At 48.3% G+C, this 18,425-nt stretch overlaps 1 protein-coding gene across 1 annotated transcript in view; it reads left to right on the top strand.

The window, feature by feature from the left end:
- The window catches only part of ATG7 (autophagy related 7), a gene marked incomplete at both ends in the record, with an annotated part of 128,537 nt that overhangs the window by 25,473 nt on the left and 84,639 nt on the right, over nucleotides 1-18,425 (top strand). Inside the window, 7 exon segments of the mRNA XM_080718172.1 lie at nucleotides 132-165; nucleotides 167-302; nucleotides 850-904; nucleotides 6,128-6,245; nucleotides 9,303-9,380; nucleotides 14,268-14,384; nucleotides 15,663-15,812. Of these exon segments, the coding sequence (XP_080574298.1) occupies nucleotides 132-165; nucleotides 167-302; nucleotides 850-904; nucleotides 6,128-6,245; nucleotides 9,303-9,380; nucleotides 14,268-14,384; nucleotides 15,663-15,812 (688 nt within the window).

Here is an 18,425-nt window from a genome sequence, read left to right as displayed (position 1 = left end):
TTTGTGTGTGTGTGTGTGTGTGTGTGTGTGTGTGTGGTGTGTGTGTGTTTAGCTTTACTACAGAGGCGTCTTTCTTACCGAGTTTTGTGGAGGGCTGCTCTTTTGCAGTATTCTGCTGTGTTTCCACCTAGGCAGCCAGTCCGAGCAGCCGCCATGGGGGGACCACGCACTCTCCAAACTGCAGTTTGCCCCCTTCAGCAGTGCCTTGGACGTTGGCTTCTGGCACGAGCTGACCCAGAAGAAGCTGAATGAGTACCGGCTGGACGAAGCACCTAAAGACATCAAGGGCTATTACTACAATGGTAGGTGGAGGGGTCTGTCCTCCTCATCTGAGAGCCTCCCCACCCCCCACGCAGTATCAGCTCCCTTTGTTTATTTGTTATTTGTATGATGCTGGGATGGAAGCCAGGGCCTCGCGCATGATAGACAAGTGCTGTGCCATTATGCTGTGTCCCCAGCCCTCCGTCTTCCCTTAGACAGGACCATCCATGTCATTTATATTCAGTGCTAGTTTCTCTTCTTCCTGACTTTGTGACCAGAGTTCATTTTTCTCTCCTCCTGCCATTGTGGGAAAAGCAAGGGAATAATGAAACCCAAGTTCTTTATCCAAATACTGAAAGCTTAGTTTTATTGGGAGAACAAATTCCCAATATTTTTTTCCTCCAGTGAATCTTTCTTAGATTTTTGGCAATTCCCTTACAAGAGCCTGGTCACATTCTGCCATTATCTATACAGACGTTATTTGTGTATCAAAGATAAGCAGGAGAACAGAACTATTGACGACCATTGTTGTTATGAATGGCGCTGTTTGTGACTTACTCCTGACTGTGTGATCATGCCTCTGTCCAGGTGACTCTGCTGGGCTGCCAGCTCGCTTAACTTTGGAGTTCAGTGCTTTTGACATGTGAGTATTTATTTGTTCAAAACCTAAAATACAGGACACTGCTTTTGGTGGAGAGTGAGCATCCTTGACCTCCCTGTGAGGTGGGCTGCGGGAGGAGCCCAGAGGTGTCCGGGAGCGGAGCTGGCACCCCACCTGCACCTCCCACTGAGAAGAGCAGTGCTTAGGATGGTCTGGTTCCTTTTATCTGCAAAGAAAATGAATACCAGCCGGGCGTGGTGGCGCAGGCTTGTCATCCCCGCCCTTGGGAGGTGGAGACAGGAGGATCTTGCAGGTTTGAAGCAGCCTCGCAGGTTTAAGAGACCCTATTTCTAAATAAAAATATAAAATAGGTCTGGGAGTGTAACCCGGAGGTAGAAGGGTTTCCAGGAATCCCAGTACCACCAAAAAAAAAAAAAAAAAAAAAAATACTATTGGGTGCCAAGTACCCTCTAGATTGATTGACACTTAGATGACATTTCTCCTGATCTTGATTGTGGCTAGTATTTTATGATGCTTTAAGTACCTCTTGACTTCCCCTTCGAGTTGCTTGTCCAAGGGCATCAATCAATGAATGACTATTAAGCTACTTCTTTTCAAGAGCCACTGTGCAAGGCATTATGGGAATGTTCAGCAATGACAGGTACAGTGATGTGTGATTACAGTGCACCAATAAATTGAAAAAATGACAGGTCCATCCTCAGAGAATGTTTTATCTACTTGGGAGCTGGGGGGTGTTGCTGGAGAGAAGAGAGGTATTTATTAAGCCCTTACTTAGCTAGGCATTTTCTTTTCTTTTTTTCTTTTGGCAGTACTGGGGATTGAACCCAGGGCCTCAAGCATGCTAGGCAAGCAGTGTACCACAGAGCTTTATCTCCTGGCCAGACACTTTCATAAACATAATTGTTTCAGACCTGCCAGGAGTGATTTTTCTCTCTCTTTTCAGGCGAGGAGAAAAAGGGGCAAAGGGTAAAATGGACCCTGGCATGATGATACACTCTTGTAATCCAAGTACTTGGAAGGCTGAGACACGAAGCTCACAGGTTTGAGAACAGCCTCAGCGAGTAGCCGAGACTCTCATCCACCTAGAGACCCTGTTTTAAAGTAAACATAAGATAGGGCTGGAGATGTAGCCAGAGGTAAAGTGCCGCTGGTTTTAATTCCGAGTAACACATAAACACACACACAACAAATAGATAGATAGATAAGTAAACAAATAAATGGATTGCAAGCTCACCCTTAACTAAATTTGAAAGCAAGAGTGAGAGCTAGGAGTGTGGCCCAGTGGCAAAGTGCTTGTCTAGTGTGCCTGAGGACCTGGGTTCTACCCTCAGCATTGTAGAAAAATAAAGAGAAAAAAAATCAAGAAGAGAGAGAAATACAAATATATTCATGTACTCAGAATTACATTTTTGGAATCTGGTCTGAGTAGTTTTAGAGATTTTGTTAGCTTCTACAGAAACAGAAACCAGGAAGGCGGGGGGGGGGGGCGCTAAGATTCTAGGAGCTAAGTTTGGCTAGAACGTGCTGGGTTTGATGATCGTGTCCCCTGGAAATGTCAGGACATCTGGAGTCCGAGCGAGAAGAGCAGACAAGACGTGGTGGTGGTCCCAGGCTTGGAGAAGGCCACTAGCCATAGGAGAGAGGACCGCGTGAGGGGAGCGCCGGGCCAGGCAGTGGGTGAGGGAAGAAGAAGGATGCGAAACCGGCCAAGGGGTCCTTGGAGAAGGACCCCAAAGTGGCAGGAAGGAGATCTACGGCGTCAGAGCACGAGATTGGAGTTCGACTTGAGGTCGTTGGATCTGTCGCTTGAATCATTTGTGGTCCTGGCGAATTCAGTTTCTCAAACGGCTAGAACTAACCACGAGGGGCTCTGAGGCTGTCGAGCACTGGGGAGTTAAAGGCTGCAGTGCGATCCGCTTCTGCTGTGGAGTCTGAGCAGTGTGAAGAGCAGGGCTTTGGGGAAAGGAAAGAGGTCTGTGCCGGGCGGAGTGTCTCGCCCTTGTGATCCCAACACTGGGAGGCTGAGACAGGAGGGTCATGGTTCGCGGCCAGCCTCAGCTACTTAGGCCCTTTGCAACTCAGTGAGACCCTATTTCAAAATAAAGAATAAAGAATAGGGCTGGGGGTGTAGTTCAGAGGTAGAATGCCACTGGGTTCCATCCCCAGTACTGCAAAAAAAAAAACCAAACAAACAAACTAAAGAGGTCTTTGTAAGGATGGTCTGGCATTTCAAAGTGATAGTAGTCAGTGGTTAGGGTGTTTCAGATGAGGTGTTCCTAAAATTCTTTTTTAGTTATTTTTGTGGTGCTGAGGATTGAACCCAGGAGCATTCTACCTCTGAGTTCCACCCCCAGTTCACTTTTCTATTTCTTTGTTTTGAAATGGGAGCTCACTTAGTTGCAGAGCATCTCACAAGTAGCTGAGACTGGCTGTGAACCCATGATCCTCCTGTCTCAGCCTCTGAAGTACTGGGATTACAAGCATGTGCCACCACTCCTGGCTTGCTTTTTAAAACAGGATCTCACTAGATTGTTGAGAGTCTTACTAAGTTGCTGAGGCTGGTCTTGAACCCACGATCCTCCTTTCTCAGCCTCCCAAGTACTGGTATCACATGCTTGTACCACCACGCCTGGCTCAGACTTCTCGTTTTTGTCTTATCTTGTGTTCATCTCAAACTGGCCTCACTCCGCTCCTAACACTAGCCTGGAATTCTGTTTCTTTTCAGGCATTTTAAATAATTTCTTCTTTGCAACATTAATTTGAAAAAAATAGATCACAGATATTAGATGTGATCTTATTACAAAATCTCAGCACTTTAAGTTTGAGGACACTTTAAGTTTGAGAAATCTTGGACAGAGAAAAATCCGTGATCCTGCAACTGTGGCTTCACACCAGTTGTGTGATTGTACTGGCTATTTATTTGTTTGTTTGTTTATTTATTTATTTAGCGGTACTGGGGATGGAAGCCAGGAGCATTCTACCTCTGAGCTACACCCCCCAGCCCTATTTTTTATTTTTTATTTTGAAACAGGGTCTCGCTGAGTTGCAAAGGGCTTCTCTAAGTAGCTGAGGCTGTCCTCAGACCACGATCCTCCTGTCTCAGCCTCCCAAATGCTGGGATGACAAGTGTGAGCCACCACGCCTGGCCATTGTGGCTTTCTCTAGCCTTCTTTTCCTCAGCTCTAAAATGGGCCCTGAGCTTCTAATGTTCCTTCTACTTTAAAAAAAAAAAATCTGTGTTTTCTTTCTGTGTGTGTGTGTGTGTGTGTGTGTGTGTGTGTGTAGTTCCCTTTTAAAATATATCTATATTATATAGATAATGTTCATTATCTATATGATCTCTTTGAAAAATATATATCAGTGGTTTTTATTCTGCCTATAGAGTTGTGCAGCCATCACCACTGTCTGAATCCAGAACATCCTCACCCCAAAGAAGCCTTTGGCAGTCACTCTGTCCCCCTCCTCCCTGTACCCCATCCTGGAATCTACTTTCTGCCTTGATAATTTGCCTGTATTGGATGTGTCACATAAATAAAATCATAGGGAACTAAACTACTAAGTGTCAGGACTGGGCCTGGAACTAAATTCTTGCCCCCAGGTATCTGGCGCTTTCCCTTCCATTACTGCTTTTTAAATTCACACCCCTGGCCGATCCTGAGTTGCATAAACTGCTTTTCCCTGGAACCTTGGCGTCGCCATTACTGGTGTGCCAGGGTGCCGCATCCTTTGGAGCCGCCCTGGCAGTTGCTTGGGTTCCTGGGGTGGAGTTTCCTCCCCTGCTTGACCAAGGCTTTGGCGTGGCACGCACGTACCTGGGACACTTGGACATTCAGGAAGAAGTCTGCCTTCCTCCTCTGAGCTTGTAGCTCAGTGGATCTGAGCGATCGTCGTTTGGTCCCAGTGCCCCTTCTCAGAGGGTTTCATAGAGCCACAAGTCAAGGTCTGGCTTGCTAGCCGCCTCCTTCTCCAGCCCTCCGGCCTGCTCTCGCCCCCTGGTGGCTCCCTTTTCTGCACAGACCTGCCTTTGATGTCCTCCTCTCACCTGGATGAAGTCTGTTCTTTTATCCAAGAGCATGGTGACAAGCAGCCGTGACTTGCTGACTCCCAGCTCCCCAGGGCTCTGGCCTCCGGGAGTGAGCTCCCCGCCTCACCGTGGCATTGGAGCCTCGCAGGCAGCGTCTCACCGCGCCCCTCTGCTCTGTTCTGTCTTCGCCTCCCTCCTTATCCCCTGGGCCCAGCTTTATGCAGGCTCTGAGTGAAAAGGCACCGGGTTGTTTGCCCTGCGCGTGACCGTCGAGGTCATGAGTGGCGACGCCTTCTGTCCTCATGGGTCGTGGCAGCAGTTATCAGGCCACTAAAGAAATGGATACATTCATTTAGCATCCATAACCGCTGAAGCCCGGCTAATAACTTCAGAGACAGAGCAGATTGGTCTGCAGCCGGATTTGTGTTCGGAGTCATCTCACCTCCTCGCCTCCTAACTTGGATTTTTCTGAGCACCCGAGGCCTGGGTAAACTCCCCAAGGGCCAGGCCTGGTGGGGGCAGCGGCCTGGGCGCAGGACATTCTGCGTGCCAACTCGGATGCCTCTAGGGCTCGCTCAGCACGAGCCGTGTGCGGAGCCACGGTTGAGGTGCGCCCAGGTCTTGGACATCAGGGGAGGACGCGAGCCTGTCCTCGGGGAGCTCACTGTCCTCCGGTTGGGTGTGCGTCCCTGTTGTTCTTGAAGAAGCTGTGTTATGTGAAGGGAAGCTGGGCTCCCGGAGGAGGAGGATTAATTAGAGAGGGCTTTGGGGCCCGGGAAGGTTTGAACAGCCCAGTCCCTCGACGCTTTCTAGTTCTGGGTTTTGTTTGAACTCTCCGAGTATTCTATGCCCCTAGACAAGCTGCTTACATCTTGAAGTGGGGTAAAGAGCCACTATAACAAGTCAAACCCTGCACAGTGCCTGGCTCGATGATGGTTCCGCTTAGATGGAATACAGGGAAGAATTAAAAAATGAACTTCCCTTCGGGGTGGGGGAGCCGGAGGAGATTGTGAAGTGCTGGCAGGTTGGGTGAAGGGCGTATCTAGGCTGTCTCTGAAACAGCACCTGTTTTGGGGATCTCGAACCATGGTATTCATTGTTTTTCAAAGAAAAGGACGGACAGTCTTCTTGCCCAGTCGAGCCACCCTGGCTTTCCCGTCACGCAGCGCCTTTGCTCGGGGACGCGGCAGCGCCTGGCTAAGTGTGTTTCTCATGCCTAGGGCCACCCCCACCCCTGCGCACTGCTGCCCCGCCGTGGGGACCCTGTACAACACCAACACGCTCGACTCTTTCAAGACAGCAGATAAGAGGCTCCTTCTGGAACAGGCTGCAAACGAGGTGAGCCCGGCGGACACCAAGTGCCCGGCCCCCTTCCCTGGGCCGGTTTCCAGTAGGCAGGGCGGGGCGGGGGGGGTGTCTGCTGCAGAAGCTGGCATCTGACAATACTCCTAGATGTTTGAGTTTCTTTCCCCAGGAGCTTGGGGAAGGAGCGAGAGCATCCTCCTGTGCTGGCGAGAAGGTCAGGGAGGAGGTGTCCAGCCTTCCAGCTCGGGTCTGCTCGATCTCCAGGGGGCATTCTGGAGTGGCTCAGTCTCTCCCTGAGACTCTGCCCGGGCGCTCCGTGCTTGTGCCTGGGCAGGCGTGATCGTTCTGTGCACCATGATGCCAGAGGAGATTGTCGCGCGGTCTCTAGCATCTTCAGAGCCAAGTCTACTCTACTTCAGCTGACTTACAAAGCCCTCCTGCCTCCTGGGCGTTCTGCCCTGTCTCTCACCTGACATTCTCTGACTCGGCCGCAGAGAATCACTTATATCCCATTTACCTGCTTTCCACTGTCTCCTCTCGCCTTGGGACTCGGCATTCTCTACCTAGAATGTCTTTCTTTTGCTTATTTGCAACTGAGTTGATGAGAAGAATGAAAATGCGGGAGAGAGGAAAGGGAGGGGCAGTTGATCTCGGTCCTCCTTATTGCCCCTGATCGAAGGGTCTGCATCCCAGTGTTAATAAGCAAATGCCATTGTTAATAAGCAAATACCCTGCGGATGGGAATGTGCATTAGTACAGCCATTATGGAAAGTGGGCATCGCTCCAGCAGCCCCAGCCCTGGGTGTATATCCACGGGAAATGAACTCACTCTACGGGAGCGGCATCTGGGCTCCCGTGTTTAATGCAGCAGCGTCCACGGCAGCCAGGAGGAGTGCACCGAGGTGCCCGCGGTGGATCGATGGATAAGGACTACGTGCCATGTGCGGGCAGCCTGCTGGGGTCCAGTTGAGACAGAGGCAGTGTTTGTCCATAAAAGAGAAGACCTGCCATTTGTTGCAACATGGTGGAACTAGACGACATTAAGTGGAGTCAGACCGGGCACAGAAAGGCACACAGTGCACTTTCCTGCTCAGATCTAGGACTAAACGGATCTCGTGGAAATAGAGAGTAGAATGCGGGTTGCTCAGTAGGGGTAGGGGAGGAGAGAGGACGTGGAGGATGAAGCCAGGTGCCAAAACACCACTAAATGGGAAAAGTAAGTCCTAGTGCTCCATAGCACAAGAGGGTGACTAGTTTGCCACAATTCATTGTGTATTATCAAAATAGCCAGAAGAGCCGGGCGTGGTGGCGCACACGCTTAATCCCTGCACTTGGGAGGCGGAGACAGCAGGATCGCGCAGGTTCGAAGCCAGCCACGCTGGCTTAAGAGACCCTGTTTCCAAATTAAAAAAATCAAAAACAACAACAACAACAATATATATATATATCTGTCTGTCTGTCTGGGAGTGTAGTCCGGAGGTAGAAGGGTTTCCAGGAACCCCAGCACCACCAAAAATAAATAAATAACCAGAAGAGGGGAATTTGAAGGTTCTCAACAAAGAAGTGCTGATAGCCCTGATTTGCTCCTAATTCATTATATACATGTATTGGATCACCATACCGCCCTCCATAAACATGTATGCATATGTGTTAAGGACTTTCTGCAATTACCATGCCTCCCAAAAAAGATTATTAAATGTAGGGGAACAACAACAAAAAAGAGAAGCCTGTTTTTGTGGGTGCAGTGGTCAGAGGGGCAGGCCCCGGCTTCGGTCCCGAGGCAGGCCGTGGCTCGGCCTCTCGGCCTGCAGCGCGTGACTCAGGATGCAGGTCATTCTCCATGACCTGGGCCCTGGCTGCCCCTTGCCTTCTGCCTTGGCTGCAAGCTGACAAGGCCATCTCCAAAGGGTCGGTCACGTCTTGACCTATCCTGAGAAAAGCCATTGCCCCTCACAGAGATCCCTCCGCTGATCGAGGCCCGGGCTTCTCCCAGCTCTACCCGGCCTCCCTGTCGACTCAGCCAAAAACAGACCCGGGGCCTGCTCTTCCGTGGTCCAGCTCCCTCGAGATTCTGACAGCAGTTGGAAGCTCCTGCTTGGCCATGTCTCGTCCCTCCTCCACCCACCCTTGGGCAGTGGCCTTTCTAACACCACTGTTTGATTCTAGTAGCAGTGCTACAGTTTAGGACCAAGCATGGTCACTACAGCATCTCGGGATCAGCAGCCGCTCCCCAGCCCGAGCTGTGGCTCCCAGACGGGATACTTGCTGAGTGTACAGAAACCTGAATTCCATTCTCCTTCATCTCTCGGGGCAAGACAGTCCCAAGTACGGCCTTAAGAAATCTCTGTGTAGTTCAAGTCACTTCCTCCCAGTGCTCCTCCAGGACTTTGGCTCCCCTCTAGCTGAGTCTGATGGTCCCCTGGAAGCCTACCTGTTTCTGTGACCCCAAGTCCTACTTAGTGCTGGACTTGTACATTTATGCCTGTCTTTCCCTAGACAGATTTCATGTCTTGTCTTGTCTTTCTCTCCTTTCTTTCTCTCTCTTTCTTTCCTTCCTTCCTTCCTTCCTTTCTTTCCTTTCTTTCTTTCCTTCTTCCCTTCTTTCCTTCTTCTTTCTCTCTCCCTCCCTCCCTAAGTCTAGGAGTGCCTTCCCATTGAGCTACATCCTGGTTTTTTTTATTTAGTACTGTGCGATGGTCTCTAAATGTCTGAGGCTGGCCTCATACTTGTGATCCTCCTGCCTCGGACTCTGGAGTTTCTGGGACTGCAGGCATGTGGTGCCACATCTGACTGTCACTTCTTTCTGCAACCCGTTGTGCCTGGCGTTTTGAGTCATTCCCAGCTGGTGGAGTCACCAGGGCAGGAGAGTGGCCCTCGCGCCTCCTCTGTGCTGAGACCCCAGGGGGAGGTGCCTGGGTGCTGTCACTGGCTCAGATGACGAGGGAGTGGGGCTGGTGTGACGTGACGTGTGCAGCGGGTATGACCCACGTCGGTGCCCTGGGTCGTGGTGCCGGGCCTGGTCCCACGCTTTGTTGACAGGGAGGAGCCCAGGTGCCTGGCACCCTGCCCTGACACTTGTTTCTTTGGCAGATCTGGGAATCCATCAAGTCAGGCGCTGCTCTTGAAAACCCAGTGCTCCTCAACAAGTTCCTCCTCTTGACATTTGCAGTAAGTAAATGCTCAGATGGTGGGCCAGCAGGACGGCCTTCTCCCCTCTCCGAAGCTGTCACCTTGCATTATTCATTGGAGCTGCTAGAGAAATTCTCCTCTGATTAGTGGCCACGTAGCACTGGTACTTAGTACCATGAAAAAGTAATGCAATCCTACTGTGCCAGTGTGGTCAGGAGTTGCAATTTCTGTAACACAGAAACTGACTCCTCTTAGGCCGTTATAAAGTCAGGCTCAGGGAGCAGTGTTGCCAACTAACGTCTCTGTTAGATACAGTCCCGCAGAGCGTGGTTGCTAGGCCCATTGTGTTAGCCAGCTTTCCGTCACTGTGATAAAATACCAGAGGTAATGAGCTTACAAAGAGGAAAGGTTTGTTGTGGCTAGGGTTTAAGAGGCCTCAGTCTGTGGTTGCGGGGCCCCTTGCCTTTGGGCCTGTGGGAGCGTGTGATGGAAGAGCTGCTCACTTCCTGGAAACCAGGAAGCAGAGCCTACTTGTGCGTGCCCCGGCAGTATGCTCTTCCAGGGCACGTGCCCAGTGGCTTCACTTCCTCCACTAGGCCCGCCTCCTAAAGTTTCTGTCACCTCCCAATTTTTTTAACACATAGATGTTTGGGGACATTCAAGATTCAAACTCAAGTGTCTGTCGAATATGGGAAAGAGACTTCTGGAGTGGAGGGGGCACACTGCATGGCTGGATCACACAGTCCTTTTTTAATAAAATATTTTTATTTATGAACAAATAAGAGCCAGGCACACAGTCCCAGGAGACTGAGACAGGACAATCACAGGTTCTAGGCCAGCATGGGTAATTTAGCGAGATCCTGTCTCATAAAAGCAGAAGAAAAATTTGAAATACTTAAAATTAAGAAAAATGATTTCTGTCCATGTAATATAACTGACAAAACATAGCCGCCTTGAGGAAAAAAAATAATTACGCGGGGGTAACATCTGCCTACAGAAGTCGGAGTTAAAAGAGCACATTTTCAACAAGTTATGCTGGGGGAGAGAGACAGATGTCTAGATTCTTTGTCAGATTACTAGGAGCGTTGGGAGGCTGAGGCAGGGAGACTGTGGGTTTGAAACCAGCTTCAGCAACTTAGTGAGACCCTGTGTCCAAATAAAAATAATAATATGGCTAAGAGTACAGCTTGAAGGTAGAATGCGCCTGGGTTCTGTTCCTCAGTACAAAAAAAAAAAAAAAAAAAAAAATTAACAAGAGCAGTTTGACTTTAATCAGTTGTACATTTGAGTACTTTTATAGTTTCACTACTAGAATAGATTCAGATATTTCTAAACATTTATTACTTGAATGTCAATACACTTTTCACACCAATAATTTTTATTAGTAGAACATAATTGATGATTTGTGTAAAATGGGAAAAACAGCATCAGCCCTAACTTAAAATTCTGAGGCATTTTCAGAGTCAGTATGTGTGTTGCCTTTATTTCCTTTTTATACTGAACACCCTTAGCCTGCTTTAAAGAAAATATCTTTCTCTCAGAATCTTCAGACACAAAGGCTTTATGTTTAATTTAATCGCTGTCCTTTGTATTCTGAAAGGAATCTTAAGGGACTCGAGCCTTTGGCTCTTGAAGATGACCTGATAAATCTTCTTAGACTGTATGAGGCCCCCGTCTTGAATCGTTTAACCTTTTGCTAAAGATCAGTTATGACAGATCATTTAAGTACAAGAGGAGAGAATCCTCTCTGGGGCTTTTGCGTTCCTTCGCCGTTGTCAGGCCTCCGCGGACCGGGCACTTCATTAATTTCAGTTTTGCAGTTTGTTTTGCCATTGCAAAAAGGGTAGTTTTCCTCAGCTGACCAGTCAGCGGCAGAGGTAGAGGCTACAGGAAGTATAATTACTAGACCTTCTCATCTGGACGCATGTTTACATATATATATATATTTATCAGGAGTTATCAGGTATGATTCTATTTATATGAAAAGTCTAGACAGGCAAATCCTTAGAGACAGATAATAGATTAGTAGTTGCCAGAGGATGGAGAGGGAGGGAGGCAAGGAATTTCTTCTGGTCGGTACAGAAATGGCTGGGAGATGATGAAAATGTTCTAGAACATTGGTAAGGTGGTTTTCTCTTTGTTTGTTTGATTGTTTTTTGTGGGTCTGGGGATGGAACCCAGGGGCATATGACTTTTGAGCTACACCCCCAGCCCTATTTTTTTTTTTTATTCTTTATTTTGAAACAGGGTCTCACTAAGTTACAAAGTGCCTCACTGAGTAGTGGAGGCCGTCCATGAGCCATGATCCTCCTGTCTCAGCCTCCCTGAATGCTGGGATAACAAGCGTGCACCACCACGCCCGGCTTGGGATGGTGGTTTAATGTTGTCAAAAGACTTGAAAAACAAACAAAAATTGGACACTTTAACTGGTATACATGAATTGTGTCTCAATAAAAAAAAAAGTCATTCAGCAGACATCCAGTTTTTATTCTTCGCAAGACTCAAGGAGAATTGTCAAGTAGCCAAATAAGGATATGGCCACTTGTCACAGATTGGTGAGGAAACTGCCCAGGACCCACATAAATCGGGGGTCTACCACATGAAGAGTGCAGGAGGAGCCGCCAGCCCGAGTGGCAGAGTCAAATCCGGCCTCACGAGTCGTCTGCTCGGGTCACTCCTCCTGGGGTGGGGTGGTCAGGCATCCTTGGGAAGACGTAACCTCTTCTGCTGTCGATGTCTTGTGGTCCCTGGGGCCTCTCCGTGACCGCTGAGGTCAGTTGTGCACACATTTTACCTCAGCTCCACGTGGAAAATGAGCTGCCCGATGGCTGGGACGTATGTTTACTAATCTTGTTACCACACTGTCTTGTGTTTTGCCATGCATATAGCAAATGCTTAATAAATGTTGATTGGAATTTTGCCAGTGAGGCCTTTCAGAAAGGAACGTTATACAGGCTGAGCATTCCTGCCTGGATAATGCTCTGTCTAAGTCGGCTCTGAAATCCAAAGTGCTCTAAACTCCAAACTTTGAATGTGGACTGACACCATATGTGGGAAACTCTATTTCTGCCCCCGTGTGATAAGCCACAGTCAGAACACAGGTGCACCGAAGTATTGTCTGAAGTGTGGATAAGATGTATATATATATAGATAAGATGCGTATGTAATACAAATGTGGGTACGACGCATATATAATACAAGTGAATTCAGCGTGTGGGCTTGGATCCCATCCATCCCCAAAGGTGTCTCAATATGTGTATGCAGATACTCCAAAATCTGAAAAAAAGTCTAAACTGAAGCACCGTAGTCCTAAGCATTTTTAAAAATTTTTATTGGCGCATTCCGGTCATTCATCTTAATGGCGTACGAGACGGCGGAGGCAGACATGCACACATCACTCATTGAGCCCTTCCCCAGCTCCCACCTCAGTCCCTCCCCTCCCTCCTTCTCACTCTTGGCTTAGAGATGGACTGTGATATGTTTGTGGATGTACATCGTGTACATTAGGGGTTTCCCTCTTCCCCTCCCCTCCCCTCAGTCAGGTCGCCTTATCTGCTCCTCTATGGTTTCTCCTTTTTTGTCTAGAGTTCCTCCTATGACCCTCTTTTCCTCTAGCTTCCACATATTAGGGAGAGCATCCGATTTTTTACTGTTTGCGACTGACTAATGTCACTTAGCATAATGTTCTCCTGTTCCATCCATCTCCCTGTAAATGATGTAATTGTGTTCTTCTTTATGGCTGAGTAAAGTTCCACGGTGTACATATCTCATAGTTTTGTAATCTATTCATCTGTCGATGGACATTTTGGCTGGTTCCATTTTGGCAATTGGTCCCAAGCATTTTTAGAGGAAGAATCCTCTCGGGCACGTGTAGTTAGTTATCTGGCTTGCACAGCTTTCTCAGTAGTGTGTTAGATTCTGTCTTGTGAAGGAAAGGCAGCGGTTGTAGAGGTCATGCCGTGGGCCACTGGGTAGTGTGCTACATGGAAAGGAGCTGGATCTGTGGAAGCAGAGTTCTGACCCCTCTCTGTCACTTACTATTTTTGCATGGCTGTTGTTCAAGCCCTTTATCTTTTTCCAGGCATCAGTTTTCTGTTTATAAAGTGGGACAATTATGGTTACCTCCGGGTGGTTTGTATTAACTCAAGGCAACCATAATGCATGGACTCGTTGCCCCGTTTCTGTTAGCACGCGTGTGATGGTTTGGATGGGGCAAAGGCGCGTGCCTTGGCAATGGAGAGCTCTTGAGGGGTGAACGCACGGACTGGTGAGGGCTCGGACCCCATCTGCGGATCCGCCAGGGCTGGGTTAACAGCTGGGCCAGCTGCATGGGCTGTAACAGATGCAGGGTGTGGCAGGAGGAGGTGGGCGCCTGGGGGCGTGGCCTTGCCCCTCCCCTTGCTCTCTGCTTCCCGACTCCTTGATGAGAGGGCAGTGTTGCTCCATGCACGGCCTGGCACGCTGCCGCCACCGTGGCCACCGTTTGTGCTTCTGAGCCAGCCCTAGGAACGGAGCCCTCTGAAACCACGAGCCCCAGGAAGCCTTTCCTCCTAAGTCGACCTGCTGGGGTATTTTGGTCACAGCGATGGTATGCTGGCGAAAGCAAAGTGATCATGTTATATTTACTGTTGTATTATCACAGTGTACGGTGTATGCGTATTTCGGAGTCTTTGGGGGAGACAGTGCAGGGGTTCAAGCCCAGGGCGTGTTAGGCAGACTCTATCACCGAGCTCTGTCCCTAGCTGTGAGGGTATTTTGGGGTCAGGGCAGAAATTCTGCATTCTATCATGATTTTTGTGACATGCTGTTTTATGTGCATTAGCTTTTCCGTTTTAACTGGCTCTTAGAAGTCAAATGAATAATAAATGGATTCCAGTTTACTTATTGGTGCTAATCTGACATCCTATTTTATATCTTTTATTCTAGGATCTAAAGAAATACCACTTCTACTATTGGTTTTGCTATCCTGCCCTCTGTCTTCCGGAGAGTACACCTCTCATCCAGGGGCCAGTGGGTTTGGATCAAAGGTTTTCACCAAAGCAGGTATTAACAAATAAAACTTCAGACCAAGTTGAGTTTACCATTCAAGAGTAATTATCTGGTTTGTGCCAGAGGCAAACAACACTCACCTGGACGCAGAGGCGCTGACTCTGGAATCCTCCGCAGATGGCGTCAGGAGCTGCTGTAATTACAAGATGTTTGTAAAGTCATTTTCAAGAAGCAGTGACCAGTAACTTCTCAGGTGTCCATGGTACTTAGTGAAAGGCTAACCTGGTGAGAGGAATCACAGGAATGGTTTGAAAGGCCAGAAGCATTTACCAAAACATGGTTTCCACTTTCAGCGTGGAGAGATGTAAAGCAACACCTTTCAGAGGAGAGTTTGAGACAACACGAGACCCTCTGCTGCCTTGGTACTAAGTGGCGGTACTTCTCCGTCGGGAGTGCTATATATGTGGGACTGGCCGTCGCCACGTAAGGAAGTCAGTAAGGGACTGGGCCTTATTGCTGCACAAAGGCAATAGGGTCGTGATCAGTGACTTCCGGTTAACATCATCAGGCTGGTAGAACCTGGGCCCTGAGCTGCAGAAGTCTCATTATCATTTAAGGCAAACATTGAACCTCACAACGATTTGAATTCATGAAGCACATTCGTCACTAAAAGCCTAAATTCTAAAGCCAGGGAATGGCTGCTAATGGTTTAAAAATAAGTTCATTTGGAACTCATTCAAGGTTGTGATTTTGTGCTGTTGATTTTTTCTTTCCTAAGAAGAAATCTAAGCTGGGAAAAAGGATTTAAGATGAAATTTGCCTGCAGGTTTGGGGTTTCTTTGGAGCAGGACAAAAATGTTCTGAAATCATCTAATTGATGGTTACATAACCCTGTGAAAATACTGAAAGAAGGTGCATTGGACTATGCACATTAAGTTGGTGAATTGTGTAGTATGCCTTAATAAAGCTATTCAGGGTTGTGGTAGAATTGATCAGTGGCAGGATCATGCTGGGTTACCACAGAAGAGCAAGCATGCTTGGTGATTACCTTCCTAAACCTCTGATTGATAGCTGAGGGAACCACCGTGCTGTTCCATAGTGTCCCGCCTGCTCCTCTAAGACACACCGTCACGCACATGCAGAGTGTTTTATAGGAGTCAAATGATATTATTGGGGGCATTTTTGTACTTATTTGCTGCACAAAGGCAATAGGGTCGTGATCAGTGACTTCCGGTCTTCGGGCTTTATGGCACCTTCTACGTAATGTGCGTTTTCAGCTCAGGACTAGGCACGAAGCCACCTAGAGCGTGACATCACGTTTGCTGTTTTTAGATTCAGGCCCTTGAGCGCGCGTACGATGAGCTTTGCCACGCAGAAGGAGTCACAGCCCTCCCGTACTTCTTGATCAAGTATGATGGCGACACCGTGCTGCTTTCCTCGCTTAAACACTACAGGGATTTCTTTCAAGGCCAAAGGACAAAGGTCAGAAGACGTTTCATACTGTTTTATTGTGTGGTCATGTTATAATGGACCATTAGAAAATTTAAACTCAAGCCGGGCTTGGTGGTGCATGTCTGTAATTCCAGTACTTGAAAGGCTGAGACAGGAGGATCACAGGTTTGAGGCCAGCCTCAGCAACGTAATGAGACCCCGTTTCAAAATAAAGAATAAACTAGGACTGGGTGTAGCGTGGAGGTAGAACGCCCCGGGTTCCATCCCCAGACCCACAAAAATCAATCATCAGCCCCGCAAAGGGTGTTTCAGGACATTTCCCTCTCTCTGCCCTGTCCCTCACCAGCTGCTCCTTCAGATTTCTCTGGCTCTGTTTTGGCTCCAAGTCGTTTTGGAGGCAGTCGATTCACTTCCTCTTAGTGACAGAGGTGCCTCGGTTGTTACTCTTCCCTCCTGATGTATTTTACATGCGCACTGTAGTTTTATCTCCCAGTGTCGACGCCAGCCCGGCCCCGCGGGGCTCACTTGCACAACACCACCGTAGAAAACCCTGCCTCAGCCACTCACGTGTGCTGTATCACTCAGGGGCCAGCGTCCTAACGGTGTTGTCCTTCTGGCCCAGGCTACCCTTCCTGCCTCATCTTCACTCTCTCCCCCCAAATCATCACCGCAGCCAAGCTTTTCTGTTGTTGTTTTTAACCAGACTTCTCCTAATGCCACCCAATCAAAAGTCAAATATGCCTAGAACCTTTTTTTTTGTATCTTTCTTATTCTTCCTGGTTCCCTCTTCCTGAAACATATTCTGCCTATGAAAGCCTAAGGAACTTTCTCTGCTTATTGACATTCTCTTTCCACCCTGGAGCATCGTCATGGGCGCGGCTACGTGTGTGATCGTCCCTGTCTAGATTCGCTGCAGCGACTCCCTGATCCTTATGTATAGGTGCAGTGCTCTGTCCAAATTCCTTTTTGTGCCATAGCAGTGTGTGTACGCTCCCAGAGGGCAGGGCCATGTCTTCTGGGTCTCTGTCTGGGTCATGTCTAGCACCTGTCTGGGGCCCCCAATAAAGTTGTTTTGGGTGAAAGAATGTGGTGTCTTTTACAAGTGATGGCATTAATAGCAAGCCATCCTAATGAGCAGGAGGTTATGAATTAAAAATAAGATCGATGCGTATTATGAAACTAACATCACGTAGAGGACTCGCCTGGCTTAGCACTTTTCTTTTAAGTCAGCGACAACATTTGTGGAGTTTCGTGTGTGTGTGTGTGTGTGTGTGTGTGTGTGTGAGTCTGAGGATGTTTTTATTTCTTTCTTTATTTTTTTTGTGTGTCTTGGGAATGGAACCCAGGTGCATTCGACCTCCGAGCTACACCCCCTGCCCTATTTTTTATTCTTTATTTTGAAACAGGGTCTCATTAAGTTGCAGAGGGCCTCACTGAGTAGCTGAGGCTGTCTGAGAACCGCAGTCTCAGTCTCCTGAATGCTGGGACTACAAGCGTGCTCCACCATGCTCGGCTAACATTTGTGTTTTCTCTTTCAGAGGAAGCCCTTTTTAAAGTGAGTGAATTTTTATTAAAATTCTCTTTTTTTCCCCTCTAGGTGATTTTATAGAACTAAATTAGTGGCAGTAAGACTAGTCATTAATACCTTTCTTTTTCTGTGCTGGAGGATGAACCCAGGGGCTCATTCATGCTAAGCACAGCCTCTGCCACAGAGCACATCCCCACACCTAAGTCATTAATAACCTAAGTCCAGCTCCAGATCCCGTTGTCACAGCAGGCAAGGGCTGCTTAAAAGCAACCGTAGGTCAGATAAATGAATCGCTCTCCTCCAAAGTACCGCTCTCCCCAAATAATAAGAATTTGCAGAGCTCCATACACTTTGAAAAGGGCTTTTACAAGCCCAATCTTTTTATAATAACTCGGTGGAATATGTATGATAGTGTCTGCATTTTCCATTTGGAGGGCATGCGAGTGGGTCACCACGGACACGGTGCGATTCCGAAGCCCCTGCCCTTCCTCGCCGGTCACCGTACGACTCAAGGGAGGCGGCCTCTGCCCCACCTCGGGGAGGCAGAAGAGGTCTGGATTTGACATCCAGCCTTGCTACTCGATAGCGCTGTGACCTTGGCAGTCCTGTCCCCACCTTGGTTTTTCTGTCAAATGGTTGCAGTATTACCTTCCTTGGGCTTGTGAAGATGAAACACAGTAGGGTAATTAAAATGCCTAGCGCATAGCACAGGCTCAGCGTTTTTCTTTTCTTCCCCAAGAACAGTCCATTTTGAACGATTGAACAGGTCTCTGGGTCTCTGGAAGTGCTCTGGGGGGCTCGCCTGAGGCTATCTGCCAAGGCCAGGCACATTGTATTTCAGTTGGTTGGAGAGGTATCTGGTGGTTGAGGCCGTGTTTCAGGAAAGCCTGGACTTAGCAGTGTGTTAAGCACTCTCTTGCTGACTAGAGACCCGGAGATGCAGTTGCATGGGTTCTCGGGACCTAGGGTCTTCCAGGGAGACGAGACGCTGGCTCCTTCCCCAGTTACCTCCTGTATTTTAATTTCTTCCTATTGGAAAGACTTCTAGATAAAGGATTACTAGGTCAAAAGTTAAAGAATGGAACCTTTTGGGATTTATGGCCAGGTGTGCTGGT

This window comes from Muscardinus avellanarius (assembly GCF_963383645.1).
Source record: "Muscardinus avellanarius genome assembly, chromosome: 22".
Taxonomy (NCBI): Eukaryota; Metazoa; Chordata; class Mammalia; order Rodentia; family Gliridae; genus Muscardinus; species Muscardinus avellanarius.
Note: the sequence above shows the minus strand (reverse complement) of the source record. Positions and strands in the feature narration are given on the sequence as shown.